Raw genomic sequence first — 15,479 nt, forward strand, 5'->3', positions numbered from 1 at the left:
AGTTTGATGATCATTTATTTTGATTATCCGGAAAAATCAAATCAACCGACAAAAATCAATCCATTTTTATTTATACGTTGTTCTTATTAAAAATATATGATTTTTAATATTTTTTATTTCATAAAATTAATGCATAAATGACACTATTTTTTCTATTTTACTCTTGTGAGTTATTAGTCTTGAAAATATACATTTGACTAACATAGAAAAATTAAGTAAATAATTCATGTCAATTGGTCAAATTTATTAATCAAAATAAATTAATTTACGTTCATTGATTGAAAACTTGACTTCAAGAAAAATATTAAACAAAGGTAAAATAGTAAACCTACTTAGTTTCTTATTGCACGTAAAATCTAAAATTGTGACATATAAATAGAAACTGATGGAGTATTATAATAGCTTGATTTGATTTTAAGATTGAATAAATACATTGACAATCCTGGTAACATGTTTCTATTAAGTATCCGAACACATAATAAAATATTTTTATTAGATATTTTCAGTTTAAATTTTGAAAAAAAATTTGCGCATATTTTTAAGTGTCTTTTATTAATTAAGTTATCCACAAAAAATATGTCAATTCTTTTAATCACACACATTAGCCTTAATTGAAATACACTTAAAAATTTTACGATTTATTAAGTTAATGTGTATAGTTAAAGGCGATATTAAATAATAAACTTATCTAAGTAATGTCCACTTGAGGACGAGTGCAGAAACTTTTTCGAAATTCGAGCTGAGTGTTTCTAAACAAAAATATTTTATTATGCGGAACAATCAAATCGTAATTCAAATATCTTTATCAAAAGCCTTCGAAATTTTAAAACCGTTTTAATTGATATTTAATTATTTTTTTATAAAAAAACAAATCAAACCACATGCATGAAATGGAGAATGCAGTTATGCCAGCAACTATGCTCTGAATTCTCTATTTCTCTTCTCTGCTAGTCAAACTTACTAAAAATTACTTTCTCAGTTTAAAAGAAATGACTTATATTCTTTTTTTAATCTATTTCAAAAAAAAAGACTTTTTTTGATAATACTTTAATTTCAGTTTTCCACGTGATATATTTATGCCACAAGATTAAAGAATATTTTGACGACATAACTTTAATTTAGAATCACAAAATTGAAATTCCTTTATTATTTTAAACTTCATGTCAAGTCAAACTAGATTTTTTTTAAATGTAGAAACTACTATTTTTTTCATTGAAATTTTCTAGTAAAAAAATGCTTATTGGCTATTCCTTCGGATATTTAGATAGTACTAACATTTTCACACAGAAAAATTTGTAAGCTTCTAAGTATTTCAGTGAAATCTGTTTTCCATTATGTGTTTTTTCAGTGAGCTGGTTCAATGTGAATTGGTGGAAAAATTATATTTTATAACATAAATTTCTTATTGATTCGCGGTGAAAAAAAACTTTATTCTAGTGGTGGCTTACACATTCGTTCCAATTAAACTTGCTGCTTAATTTTCTTTGTCATCATTTTTGTTATACGAGTTATCAGTTAAGTAATCAATTTAATTCATGTTTCCTAATTTCGAGAGATATATATTCTTTTGAAATGGATTAAAAAGAAAAAAAAGATAATACAAACAAATTGACACAGAAGTAATATTATGTTAAGATATATAGCTACCATTTGTATAACGTACAAAGACAAAAAGAGCATTAATTATTGATCATTCAGCCATAGTATTTTTATATATGAGACATACAATGGGATAGCAAAACGAAAGGTAGGAGTGTGGCAGAAATAATGGCAGGGGAAAAATTACTTATGCATATGAATGCAGGAAATGGAGAATGCAGTTATGCCAACAGCTCCACTCTTCAGGTATGAATTCTCTTTTATGCAAATCAAACTCTGCTTCTTTGAGCTTCCCTACACATTCCGTTCAATGAAACTTGCTTCGAATGAAGGCGTAATTGTTATACGAACTAAGTAACTAATTCAATTCATGTTTCCTAATTTCCAGAGAAAGGTAATACAACAGGCAAAACCTGTTTTAGAAGATGCCATCAAGAAGATGTTCAATAATATTGGTGAGTTTCCCAAGTCATGTTTTAATATGGCAGACTTGGGTTGCTCTTCAGGACCAAACACACTTTTCACAGTATCAAATATCATAAAGATTGTACAAATATTATGCCACGAAAAGAGCTGCAAAATGCCAGAGTTTCAAGCTTATCTCAATGATCTCCCTCATAATGACTTCAACACTATTTTCAAATTGATTCCATCCTTCTATCGGAATCTCAAAGAAGCAAATTGTTTCATATCAGGCGTTCCAGGTTCCTTTTATGAGCGGCTATTTCCTAGCAAAAGCTTGCACTTGGTTCACTCATCTTACAGTCTTCATTGGCTCTCTCAGGTATCAATGAATCATACCAACTCTTTTTAGTCATCTTGTTCATCATATATTACTTTTTTCTGGTAAACTGTAAATATCATTAATAAATAAAGGGCCAATAAACCTATAGAGCACCTAAAATCCAGAGCCACCTTCTAGGAAGGGTTCTCTGTCTTTAAAGCCTCCTGGACAAGAGAACTAGTTACATGAAAAAATGCTGAATCAAACCTATAACTTCTATGAGCTTTCTTAGATCCTCTAAACAATGCTATTCTCTCTGTAAATTCTGTTTTTATCTGTGCAAGTACTATCTCACTATGAACAGTTGTGTCTCTATACAACTTCCAGTTCCTTTCCCTCCAAGTGTGGTAAACTATGGCACTCCAAATTGCTGCGACCACTTTTTTTTTAGAATTGCCTCTGGTTGATCCTTTCTAGCACTTGTCTCACCTCACCTGTGTACACTTGCATGCCAGCCTAGGATAAAATTTCAGCTTTCACTTGTCCCAGCCAAGTGCAATGGGCAATCTCCATCACTTGGCTGTGGCACAAACAACAGGTTGCATCATCTACATGTATGTTCAAATGTAGCATCCGCTCCTTGGTAAGTAGCCTGCCTTGTACTGCTAACCACATTATCATTTTATGCCTTGGCTGTGCTAAAGATGTCCATATATTACAAAGGAAGTCTTTTCGTGCGAAGAAATAAACTCTGTAATTGCATGCAAGCCATATGCATGATTTATATTTTGTTAGATACACTAAATAATTTGATATCCATTACATGATGAAACATATAGGCTCCAGAAAAGATTGAGAACAACAACAACATATACATAACAAGGACAAGTCCTCCTCAAGTATTTGAAGCATACATGAAGCAATTTGAAAAGGATTTCTCAAGGTTTTTGCAATCACGCTCCGAGGAAATAGTACCTGGTGGACACATGCTTTTAACATTTATCGGAAGGAGCATTCCTGATCCCTATGGAAATCACTCTGCTCTTCTGGATCTTCTATCAAAGTCATTCATTGACTTAATACATGAGGTCCAGTACTCCACCTATGCTAACTTCTTTCTTTCTTCCAGTAATTCGTTAGAGTTAACTTCAGTACACTTACAATGCAAAAAAATATCTTACAGTATCGATCATTAAGAAGGTTACTAAAGGTAACAAACCATATTAAGTCCTGAATCTTTGTTACACTTACAAATTGTAATGAATTCGTAACCTAGAAAATAGAGAAAGCGATTTACTACAACAAGAGGTAGTGCATGTGGTTCGCTAAGCTTCCATTATGTGCATTGAAAAGTTTATGTTGTCTTGGTAGGGAATAGTCCAATATTTTCCAGCCAGGTGCAATATGAAATTAGAGTCCTTTAGAATACTTTGGAGTACGAATGAGATCAAAAAATGCTCTGTTGAAGCTCTGCAGGGAAGCGACGAGCTTATAGACACTTAAATTGCACTACTAGTGTAAAAAAAGACTTACTCTAACAGTTTATAAAACTGAACCCTTTGTTAAATCTATGTTCATGTTTTCTTGATATGGCCTGCAGGGACTTATTGAACTGGCAAAACTAGACTCCTTTGATTATCCTTTTTATGCACCATACAAGGATGAAGTTGAAAAGATTGTTCGAATGGAAGGTTCATTTGATCTTGATGCCATAAAGTTTTTCGAAGTGAATTGGGATGAAAGGGATAATGATGATGATATTTGCTTCGATGCCTATAGCAGTGGTAAACATATAGCAAGAACCATGAGAGCTGTTTTAGAACAAATGCTTGTTAGCCATTTCCAATTCGGAGATTCCATTGTTGATTATTTGTTTGAGAGATATGCCTACCATTTGGCTTGTCATTTGTTGATTCAAAAAGGTAAGTTCTTCAACATTGTCACATCTTTAAGAAAGAAATGATAACAAGATGTTGCACTTGCCAATACAGTTAAGTACCACACTGGAGTATTAAGCTGTTAAAGATATTTATGTTTATGTTAACTCTACCCTCTCCAGACCCCACGTTGTGGGATTTCACTGGGATGTTATTGTTGTTGTTGTTGTTAATGTCAATACTCTATACTTCTGAGTTGAAGGCAATATTCCCAATATCTTTAAGGGAGTGATGGTCTATTGTTATTGAATATTTCAGGACATCGTATTCCAATGTATCTGAGGGAGTGATAGCTTATTGTTCTTGAATAAATTTCAGGAGATTGTATTCCAATATCTTTGAGGGAGTGATACTTAATTGTTATAGTTTATTCAATGGGTTGCTCCACTTTGATTGGATCATGGAGGTTACGTTCATGTCCTCCTCCTTCTTGTAATTTCTCTTTGATTTGAACATACCCTGCGTAGTTGTTGTTGTTGTTGTTATACGAACTAAGTAACCAATTCAATTCATGTTTCCTAATTTCCAGAGAAAGCTAAAACTAAAGACAACCTGTTTTAGAAGATGTTCAATAATATTGGTGAGTTTCCCAAGTCATGTTTTAATATGGCAGACTTGGGTTGCTCTTCAGGACCAAACACCCTTTTCACAGTATCAAATATCATAAAGATTGTACAAAGAATGGCAAAGATTCAAGCTTTTCTCAATGATCTCCTTGGCAATGACTTCAACACTATTATCGAATTGATTTCATCGTCATTCTATCAGAATCTCAAAGAAAGAAGGATATTTCCCAGCAAAATCTTGCACTCGGTTCACTAAAAAGGAAATCAATGAATCATACTTACTCTTCTCAGTTATCTTGTTAGTTGTATATTACAAAGTCCAAATCTTGAAAGCAGAAAAGATTGAAGACAAAAAGTTAACAATGGATAAACAATATAAGTTTTATAATGAATGAACTAATGATCAAGTGGAACCAAACATAAAGAATCAAATTACATAGAGATTTCTTGCTTGTTCCTCAACTAGTATCTAACCTATGAAGAACAATTATTTACAACTACTACAAAAAAATTGTTAACTCTAATTTCTCCGAGTAAGTTAGATCAGACATCAAAAGACAGAGCACTACAAAGGCCAAATATTCGCGACAATGACAGTAATATCATCATACTTTCCACCATAGTGTTCAATACCAACTTTAAAACACTCTCTCGTAAAAGGCGTGTATAGCTCTGTGTTCTTGGCATTGTCCAGTGCATATTGCGCAATCCTCCACGCCAATGTCTCAGGCACATCCAATTCCCATGAATCCACTCCAGATTTCACAATTGTTTCTAACTCGAAATCATGAACATTATCGAACAATCCATCTGTTCCCAACACGATCATATCCCCTGCTATCACCGGAACACTGATTTTCTCAGCTACACTCGGATCATCAGAAGTTCTCCCAATCCCCAATTGGAAAGGGCAATTGAACCTTGATTGCTGAATTTTCGATTTGTACACAATCAATCCTTCTCTGATCACTACAAATCCGCTATCTCCGACGTTAACAGCGTGCAATGTGTCATCGGAAAGAGTCAGAATACAAGCAGTAGAAGAACCCTTAGATTTCGTATTCGAAAAAGCTTCATTGAGTACTTTCATCAAATCAATAGCACTACTACTCTGCTTGTGAATTGCCAATTCGGCGTTTTTCATCAATTCCCTCGAATACTCACCTGAATCAACACCCTTCTTACCCCACCCACCAACACCATCAGCAACACCGATCGTCTGTTCCTTAGCACAAATAAAGCTTGCATCTTCACCTAATGGCTTTTCTTCATTTAATTTCGGAATGTAAAAAGACCCAGCAACCATGATCGTACTTCCGGTGACCCCAACGACACTAACGTCGGGTTTTTCTTTATTATCATCAACATCTTCAGGGATGAATGTCTGAATGGGCATAATGTCATCATCAATAAGGTCGAATGACGGTGACAATTTCTCGGAGCAGAGCAAGAATTGGAGTTGTTGTTCGTCATCATCAAACTCCGATTCATCATTGAGTCGGCGTCTCTTAGGAGGAACGATATCGATAGCCATTAGAAGGAAAGATGAGAAAACCCTAGAGAAGAAAGGTGAAGGGTTTAACATGGAGTCGATGTATATTTAAAAGATTTATTTGAAAACCCAATTCATGTAGGAGGCGGAAACCGAGTTTCTGTACAAATAGGAAACTATTAATACCAGTATTTCACAGCCAAATATTTGGAAACCTTTATTACTACCATATAACAATAAAGTTGTTTTATTTCTTTTATTTATTATTCAGTATATTAACAACAACAACAACAATGTAACCTTGTGATTTCACAAAAATGTGGGATTGAGAGTAGATAAAATGTAATCACTATATTGGAGTTTCCGATAGACTCTCAGCTTAAGAAAAATACAGACCAAAGCAGTATAGAAAAATAATATAGAAATGGAGAAAGTTCTGTCAAAATACTATAGATAACCTATCAAATCATCCTAAACAATAGTCATAATAGGATAAAACAATAATAGAAGTGGAAAAATATCATAGATAATAGGCATAATAAATAAATATGCCCTTTAACTTAGTTTCAGCTAACATCTATCACTCATCCAACTTTGGATGTGTACAAGTTGATAGTTAAACTTGTATAAACTTTGGATGTCACGTATGACACAAAATTGTCATATAGGACAAATATGTCTATTTGTTCAAGTTTTGGATAGTTAAAGTACTTACTTGTGCAATAGTAAAGTTAGAGGTCATAGTTGTCAGTTGAAGCCAAGTTAAGGATCATATTTGTGTATTATGCCTAGATAGACAAAAAACTACAAGAGTAATACCACGACTAATAGTATGGCTAATGTTATAGAAGAATAAATGAGATAACGCTCTCAACTATCTAACTAACCTCCTATATCCTAATTTGAGTCCTCTATAAACTCATATATAAGTCATGTCCTCCGTAAGCTGAAGTTGTGTATTTGGCCTATCTCTATCGATCTCTTGAAACCATCTCAACCTCGTTTCCCGCATCTTGTCTTCTGTCGAGACCACTTCTACAGCCTACCTTGTCCCAGATATCTCCATTCATAATTTTATCTGTCCTCGTGTATCTACACATCCATCTCAACTTTCTTATCTCCGCAATTTTAATCTTCTGAACGTGGAATTTTTGACTGGGAAACACTCTGCTCCATACAATAAAATCGGTCTAACCACCACAACTTACCTTTAAATTTTGGTGTCACCTTCTTATCACACAAGATTTCAGATGCGAGCCTCTATTTCATCCATCTTGTACCTATACAATGAGTGACATCATCATCAATCTCTCCATTCCCTTGGATAATAGACTCAAGGCATAGGATAACAGTAAATCAAGAGAGTATAATTGACTTTTTCAAAGTAAATATTTCACGGATTATGTTGTTGTTTAGTCCTAGTCTAATTTAAATTTTCAAAGTATAACTAACAATACTAACTTAGTAAAATAAATATTTTATTAAGGAGGATGCAAAATAAAAACTGGACATATCCTTAACTGTGATACTGTTGGAATTGTCGAATATGAACTGCTTACAATCAAAGATGAGATTGTAAAAGCACAAGTCGAAATAATATTTTGTCTCGCCAGGGGAAATATATTGCTCTAGTAAGCAGTACTATGTGTAATGACTCTATTTAGAGTTTAACGTTATGATTCTATTTTAATCTCATATAGAAAAGAAAAAAGTAAACTAGACAGATAAAAGGAACAAAAGGATAATATTTTGCTTGGTAGAATAAAAATGGAGATTTGGCACTATGATATAATTAGTTGTTGAGTTAATTCATGTATAATTAGTAAAGCATTATTATTACAAAAAACGACTTCAAAAATAAAAAAAGAGGGACGAATTGTGAATACCAGAACTTGTATTAGAGGTACTTGGAATCTTATTACTTCCAAGAAATCAAATTTGATTATCAACAACTGTCCAATTTGTCTCAGTTTTTATTTAACTTTATCATCACTTCAAATGCTCAACTACAGGGAGAATGTGTTGGGAGCCGACCTCCCACTTCAGTAGTATGAGCTTTTTCTTTTCTTGATGTTAGACAGTATGCACAGTAGGGATTAGTACAAGGCGACTGATAACATTAATTAGAAAAATAGAAGGATATGTTAAAAAGAACAACCACAAAGACTCTCATACCTACCTTACTGAGAAAAAAGAGTTTCGGAGACATCTTCCATTCATAGCAATTTTGATCGGTGAAAAATCTTATTATAGGAAATATTACCCCATATATGTGTTTAAGACTTTATATTACATCACATGAAGATACTAATTAGTAATTAATAATACTACAACTTAATTATGAGTGATAACATATTCGAATTAATTAATTTTATTTTATTTTATTTATTTTTTAATTTCGAACATAAAGATTTACCATTTTTAATATATCATTTTTTCAATTTGAATTATATTATATTTAATTTATTTACTTGTCATGGAAATTATCCTATTTATGAGCAAAAATAGGGGTTGCATTTTTCCTCTTTTTTTTGAGATAATTAATAATTAATACTAGTACAATATTTTTCTCTCTCTTCAATTTATATTCCTTATCGTATTTGTGTGATTTTTTTACCATATTTAGGTTTAATTCAAGGAAGGGAGATAAGAATAGTTATTAAAGATATCTATTAATTGGGCTAATATTTAGAAACACATTTTTTCCCTCTCTTTAATTATATTCAAATTTTTTAAAATGAAAACAAAATTATATCATTCTCTCTCCAAATATTTCTTCTTCTTACAAAATCTCTCCCAATAAGTTTGATATTCAATTTGTTACTCTCTATAAATAAAAAATTGAAATATATATATCAAGTTATTTTTAATTCATCGGTATATATATTTATATATATTTTAATTTTTTAATTATTAATTTAAGTTTTTCAATTTTTAAATTTATAATACTGCACAATTGTATAATATTGATATAAATTATGGCTTAATTTGAAATGATCTTGTAAATTGATTCGTACTAATACATTTTACAATTATTCTTTGTGTATAAAAATGGTTCATAATGTGATTTTGTGTATAATATTTTTGTATGTATCATGATTGCAAAAGAATGATTATATATTATTTTGGTACATTTTATGAACTGTGGTTTTAAATGGGTATATCCGAAAAATAATGTCAATATGATAAAGAAAATTGCAAAATAAAAATAAAAATCAACATTCATTACAAAAGAAGAAAAATTAACCCAAAGGAAAAAAAGACACCAAAGATTATAAAATCAGGCAAAGAACCTGTAGTATCCAAACGAAAAAAAAATGCTAACAAAATTTTTTTTAAAATGACACAAAATAAATATTAAAAAACATTAAAACAAACTTGTTGAATACCATCGACCTATGTGTTGAATTACTATTGAACAAAACTAATTTTCATGTTAAAATTAACAGGAACAAAAATGATGCAGAGCAAAAAAAGAAAAGAACAAGATAGAGATTGTGCTTAGAGAGATAAAAACCAACAAAACAAACAAATTGTAAGATAATTAAGGAATTCAAATATTCTGTTAGTTACAATACCTTTAATTATGGAATGAATATCTTCTCTATTAAGGCATTGAAATCTAAAGAGTCTTGCTAGGACTAGTAGTATGTAATCTCTAATATGTCATTTAAACAATTTTCTCTTATTATACCCGGGCATCTAAGATCCAAAATTGCATAATAGATAGATGGAAGCAAAGTCAGCTGCATTTCAAACACAAATTTAAATACTTATCTGTAGTTTTTTGTTGCCATTACAAAACTGCAACAGGTTGCATTCTTGACATGTTCTTCATATCTTTGATCGTGAAAAACTAAAGTTCTTCCACAATTTAAATTCAAAAACAATATGAAAAATACAAACTTAAATAAAAAGAGCTAGGTAAGTTTCAAAATTGCATAACATAGACGGCAAATTCAACTGCCCTTGTCCAAAATAAGCTTGAGTTGAACTGGCATTCCAACAAAGGTTCTCTTTTTGCATTTCTAATCACCACCCAAAATTCCATGGTCATACTGCAGGACGGGAAAATGCCATCTGGAAAACAGAAGGTAATAATTGTAATCTTGCACACAGTAGTCACTGATCTTCTAAGTATGAGAAAGGAGCCAAATAACGCACCAACAGAAGTTTTGAATACTCAAAAGTATACAAGTATCTGAACACAAAACAAAATAGATTTTCAAAAGGCAAAAGACAGTACAGAGAGAGCATATTCTAAGACCTGTAATTGAAAATGTCAGGGAAGAACTTAAAAGGGGGTGTAAGATATACCTTGGTGATCTTGGTGACGTGACTACCGCCTGTCAGTTTTGCCACTTGATCGCTTTCCAGAGAATAGATGTTTTGGTTTCAGAGTAGGAATGACTCTATCAGACTCTCCCCGACGAGCATCCTTGTTCCTCTTATTAGCAGATTTCTTAAACAACTTTATAGCCCTTTCCTTCTGGGGTTTGTCCTTGAAGCCCTCCCCTGGAACAAATTCACTTCGAGGTCGTGACATTGACCTTGATCTTGCCATGGAAAGTGATCTAGACCTACGTTGCTTCTTGCTGGGAGTAATCTCTTCAACATCCATTGCATCATTACCAATGTCATCTCCACGTTCAACTGATCTCTCTCGCTTACGACCCCTTGACTTACTTCGGGCTCGATTGATAGCTAGAGTTGGATCCAATCCCAAAGCAGATAACTGTCTTCCCATTCTTTTTGAAGTAAACTCCCTGTCTTTATCAAACTTTCTTGGTACAGTGGGTCGGCTCTCTGCAGTGCTCTTCTTCATTCTATGCTGTTGAATGAGCAAACTTTTCTTTTTCCGGATTTCACCTAATGCTGCTTGTTCTTCAGGGGTCAGCTCTGCACCGTCCATCTCAAAATCATCATCTCCTCCTCCATCCTGACGAAGACCTTCTTCTCTTTCCAATTCTTCAAGCCTTTGTAAGATATCAGGGTCAACAAAATCATAGACATTGTGCCCATCTAAAATTTCAGGCATTATATCTTCCTTCCACTCTTCATTTGCTAATAGATAGTGCTTCCTCAAGCTCGCAGAATAAACACCAGCACCTCCATTCTCATTCTCCAGATCTCTCTCAAGCTTCCTTTTCTGTTTCTCAGCATCTGCCTCAGCCTGCTTCACTCTGGCTTCCAACACTGCCTCAGGTATGCATGGCGGCCTCTCTTTCTGGTCACGTGGTTTTGGCATAGCAACATGGAAGCGGTTCAAGCAGTCATTTAACTTTTTCGATTTCATTTTCAATTCCACCCTTTGATTCAGTAACCTTTCACAAGCTGCATTCTTCACTGAAATTACACCATCTTCAGTCAAAGTGCTCATAGTTAACAGCACACCTGCTTCATCTGTTGCCTCGCCACCTTGACCAATCACTGTCTTCATAGCTTCATCTTTCATCTCCGCGACTAGCTTTTTATCTTCCTCAGAAATCCCTTCTAACGGCTGCAAGTCCGTTTTGTTGCATACGATCATCAACGGTTTGTTCATAAAAAGTGATTTGATGCTGTGAAAAAGAGCGGCCTGTTGAGCAATGCTATAGCCACAAGACCCAGAAATATCAAGGAAAAACAACACAGCGGCCCTCAGATGTGCAAGAGCTGTAATACTGCACATTTCTATGATATTACGATCCTCAAATGGCCTATCCAAGATCCCTGGAGTGTCGATCACTTGATACCTCAGATATTTGTAGTCAGTATGACCGACAAACAAGGACTTTGTAGTGAAGGCATAAGGCTGCACATCCACATCTGCTCTTGTAATCTTGTTGATGAATGAGCTCTTGCCAACATTTGGATACCCACAAATCAAGATGGTTCGAGTATTGGGATCAATTGAGGGAAGTCTTGCCATGTGCTGCCTAATCTGTTCCAAATAAGCTAAACTGGGGCCAATGCGCTTTATAACAGTGCACATACGCCCAAGAGCCGCAACTTTCAGGGACTTGCAGCGATAGAGTGAGTCACCATATTTCAACAATTTCACATAATCTTTCGCTACTTTAGAAACCAAATTTCTAGCAGTATTAATTTGGCCAAGGGCAAGCTTGTAATGGTCTTTGTTGTAGAGCACATGAAGAAGGTCCCCATAGAAAGGATGGATATCATCAAGCCTGGGGAACTCATCAATAATGGTGGAGAGTTTGTCATAGAAATTCTGCTGCGTATATTTCACTTTGCGCATGTAAAATTGACGTATACGAGAGATAGCATATCCTTTGTGCACAACAGTAGGAGTTTGACGCTGGGTGCGAGACAGAATGATATCGACAAAGTCTTTCCCATTGGGAACCACTGTAATCTTCTTAAAGTTGTACTGCACCATCTTTTATAATCTGGATCTGCATTAGTAGATGCACAAAAACAAAAAGAATCCATCAACCAACTGATATTTTCTCAAACCAATCACACTCAGCAATTCAAATTACAAAAATATCTTCCATTAAAAAGCTTATTAAATGTACCTTCAAATCCTTAGACTACGAAAATATACATAATAAGGAGAGAATTTTTTTCAACCTCAAGTCGAAAATTTACAGCTAGACTATTCCATAGTGCTTTTTTTTAATCAAATCCCTTAGTACCTTAATACACTGCATTACAGATGGAAATACCATATTACAACACATAATTCTCTATCCTAAAACCTGCCCAGATAGAACCACCATAACTTCATTGCAAATTACGATAAAGTCTATTTTTCAGAGGTTTTTCATATACGAAATCAACCTTGAAGGAAAAGAAAAAACTCTTGAATGAACCGAGCTTTAGCATTCACATCCATTACATTGAGATGAAAATAACACCTTTTAAGTTGCAAGCACTTTAGCATTCACATCCATTACATTGAGAAGAAAATAACACCTTTTTAAGTTACAAGCAGCCAACTGAAATAGTAAAGGGTGATTTACTTCCTATCCAATAACGAAATACCAGAAGCAAACAAGGTTCTCTTAAAGCAATATAATCTTTAGAATTCTAAAATTCTGATATAAAATCTAAAAAAGAAAATTTCAGTCAAAAGGGAAAAGAGTATGTTGCACGAGAATCAAAATACAAATATTGAAGCAAGAATAAAAGCAAATCAAATCAACAAAACTCATAACATAAGCATAAGTCGAGTATCGAAATTTTCCAGATAAATTCAGCATAACAAACAAAAAATGAGCTCAACTCTTCAATCGTGTATCAACAAAAGGAAATGATAAAAACATATAGTATTATCTTAAGCTAACTGAACAGAGAAAACAGCACATAAACAAATGAATTACTCAAAATTAGAGATGCAGAGAGGAAATATTACGTGCGATGGTGGGGAGACGAGACCCTGAAGGAGAAATCGATGGCCTTTCAAGGGGTTTTTGGACATACCAAAACCCTAGGCTTGAAAGGGTTTATGTTTGCGGACGAAGTATATTATATATGGACTTGGGACAAGTTGCAAAATTTCGGGTCGGCCCATTCTTAAGTTTGGTACAATGTATTATGTATTACTTACTTTAATTTGTTGGTCCCAAAATAAGTGTAGCTCATCAAAAAATATTTTTATTAAGAAATTAACAAATATAATATTATAGTTTACTAAATTACTCTTATTTAGTAAATATCTTTTCTGAAATTTAAATAGTTTTAAGAAAATTGAATACACACATATAGTTGGAAAAATTTTAGTATCTTAAATTTTTAAAATAATACTTATTTTGAATCTGAGAGAATAACATTAACCTTCTATGTACATTTAAAAAGGAAAAAAATGAAAGCATCTTAATTTGATGATGTGATGCCAATAGATAGAGATTATAAACTGAGAATGAACAATTTTTAGCCCACTTGGAAAACTTTGTAAAAACAAATTAAGAAAAAATTAATTGGGTAAGTATTTTTTGATAAATAATTATATATTTTAGTGTTTATTTATATTTATTACTATTCATAGCAATATATAACAATATTCTGATAAATCTGATTTTTGTATTATAAGTGAATTATGTATTATAAGTGTTTTAAAATATATTATACTTGTTTGATAAAACACTTGACACAATGTATTATAATTGTATTAAAGTGTGTGATAATATATTATCCATCAATAAAATTTGGATTATATGTGTTTTATAAATTGTTCTTTATAATATGATTAAAATTGTATCACAAATATTTAATAAAAAAAATAATTATTATAGATGATAAATATTTTCTTAATATATCATATTTACTTTAAGTTTCCAAAATGAAATTTCATCTGTTCGGTCCACTTTCTCAGTTTATGAAAGCGAAAAGATCTATTTAAATTTGCTTTGAATTGAACCAAACCGATTAATTAACGGAATGAGTTTATTTTGGTTAGTTTTATCAATATATACTTAATATATGTTTTATCAAAAATTAGTCCAGTTTTTATAACCCCTTATATATTTGTTATTAGTTTTATGTCTTTTACGAAACTCTCATTTATATTTTTTGTATATAGGAGATCATTTCTTCAACTCGTCTCTCTCTAAACGTATTTCTAATCCTAGGATGTAACACTAATATGCCTATTATAGAGGCTCAATTTTTTGCTTATTTAAATGCTTAAGTTTAACGTGTATATGATTACTAGAATTTGTATTTCACGTGCAAAGAAAGATTTGAAACAAAATTGATAAACTGAATCAAAAAGGCAAAAATAGCCAGTTCCGTTTCCTTTAGTGAATAGATTAAAAAAAACTAAACGTAATTATCATTGTTTTGCGAGTAATTATCATTGTTTTGCGAGTTTTACTTTGGAGAAATATGACATGATACTTTCGTTTGGGTATACTTTCCCTGATTTTGTTGCTACCTTGGGCTTTATGCAATTGATCGAAATAGATAGATACCCCTTCAATATAGGTCATCGAGAAAATCTCACAGACTCACCAAAGTACAAAAGCCAAGATCTTTCGGAAAACATATTCCTGCTATTCAAAAAATGCATAACCGCATGGTTGCTCACAATAACCCATCAATTTAGTATCCAAATTCGAGATTTTCCTTGGGGCAAATTGGAAAGGATTTGGAATGAAATAATATCGATTCATACAGAAGAAAAGGTCTTCTATTTTGATTCAAGCTCCAAAAGT

At 32.6% G+C, this 15,479-nt stretch overlaps 3 protein-coding genes across 4 annotated transcripts; 1 reads left to right on the top strand and 2 right to left on the bottom strand.

The window, feature by feature from the left end:
• Positions 1-1,741: 1,741 nt before the first annotated feature.
• Positions 1,742-4,367, top strand: LOC129886835 (benzoate carboxyl methyltransferase-like). Its single transcript, XM_055961702.1, has 4 exons — positions 1,742-1,845; positions 1,988-2,383; positions 3,163-3,411; positions 3,924-4,367. The coding sequence occupies exons 1-4, from the start codon at positions 1,768-1,770 to the stop codon at positions 4,284-4,286; spliced, it is 1,086 nt and encodes a 361-aa protein (XP_055817677.1). The 5' UTR covers positions 1,742-1,767; the 3' UTR covers positions 4,287-4,367.
• An 815-nt stretch (positions 4,368-5,182) lies between these two features.
• LOC129886836 (probable protein phosphatase 2C 55) lies at positions 5,183-6,457 on the bottom strand. The gene has a single exon (XM_055961703.1). The coding sequence runs from the start codon at positions 6,409-6,411 to the stop codon at positions 5,392-5,394; it is 1,020 nt and encodes a 339-aa protein (XP_055817678.1). The 5' UTR covers positions 6,412-6,457; the 3' UTR covers positions 5,183-5,391.
• A 3,594-nt stretch (positions 6,458-10,051) lies between these two features.
• Positions 10,052-13,788, bottom strand: LOC129886838 (nucleolar GTP-binding protein 1-like). 2 transcript variants are annotated; one of them, XM_055961704.1, is made up of 3 exons: positions 13,679-13,788; positions 10,636-12,716; positions 10,052-10,398 (listed from the first exon to the last, which is right to left on the bottom strand). In XM_055961704.1, the coding sequence occupies exon 2, from the start codon at positions 12,698-12,700 to the stop codon at positions 10,658-10,660; it is 2,043 nt and encodes a 680-aa protein (XP_055817679.1). In that variant the 5' UTR covers positions 12,701-12,716; positions 13,679-13,788; the 3' UTR covers positions 10,052-10,398; positions 10,636-10,657. The 2 variants fall into 2 exon arrangements, with proteins under 2 accessions (XP_055817679.1, XP_055817680.1); XM_055961705.1 differs by having other exon boundaries at positions 10,052-10,519.
• Positions 13,789-15,479: the final 1,691 nt, after the last annotated feature.

This window comes from Solanum dulcamara, chromosome 4 (assembly GCF_947179165.1).
Source record: "Solanum dulcamara chromosome 4, daSolDulc1.2, whole genome shotgun sequence".
In the NCBI taxonomy this organism is placed as follows: Eukaryota; Viridiplantae; Streptophyta; class Magnoliopsida; order Solanales; family Solanaceae; genus Solanum; species Solanum dulcamara.

What these genes read in the sequence shown, in the direction of transcription:
- LOC129886836 (XM_055961703.1), bottom strand. Translation starts at nt 6,411, where the DNA reads ATGTTAAACCCTTCACCTTTCTTCTCTAGGGTTTTCTCATCTTTCCTT.
- LOC129886835 (XM_055961702.1), top strand. Translation starts at nt 1,768, where the DNA reads ATGGCAGGGGAAAAATTACTTATGCATATGAATGCAGGAAATGGAGAA. An exon ending in GTCTTCATTGGCTCTCTCAG is followed by an intron (nt 2,384 to 3,162) that starts GTATCAATGAAT and finishes TGAAACATATAG; the next exon opens with GCTCCAGAAAAGATTGAGAA. An exon ending in TCATTGACTTAATACATGAG is followed by an intron (nt 3,412 to 3,923) that starts GTCCAGTACTCC and finishes TATGGCCTGCAG; the next exon opens with GGACTTATTGAACTGGCAAA.
- LOC129886838 (XM_055961704.1), bottom strand. Translation starts at nt 12,700, where the DNA reads ATGGTGCAGTACAACTTTAAGAAGATTACAGTGGTTCCCAATGGGAAA.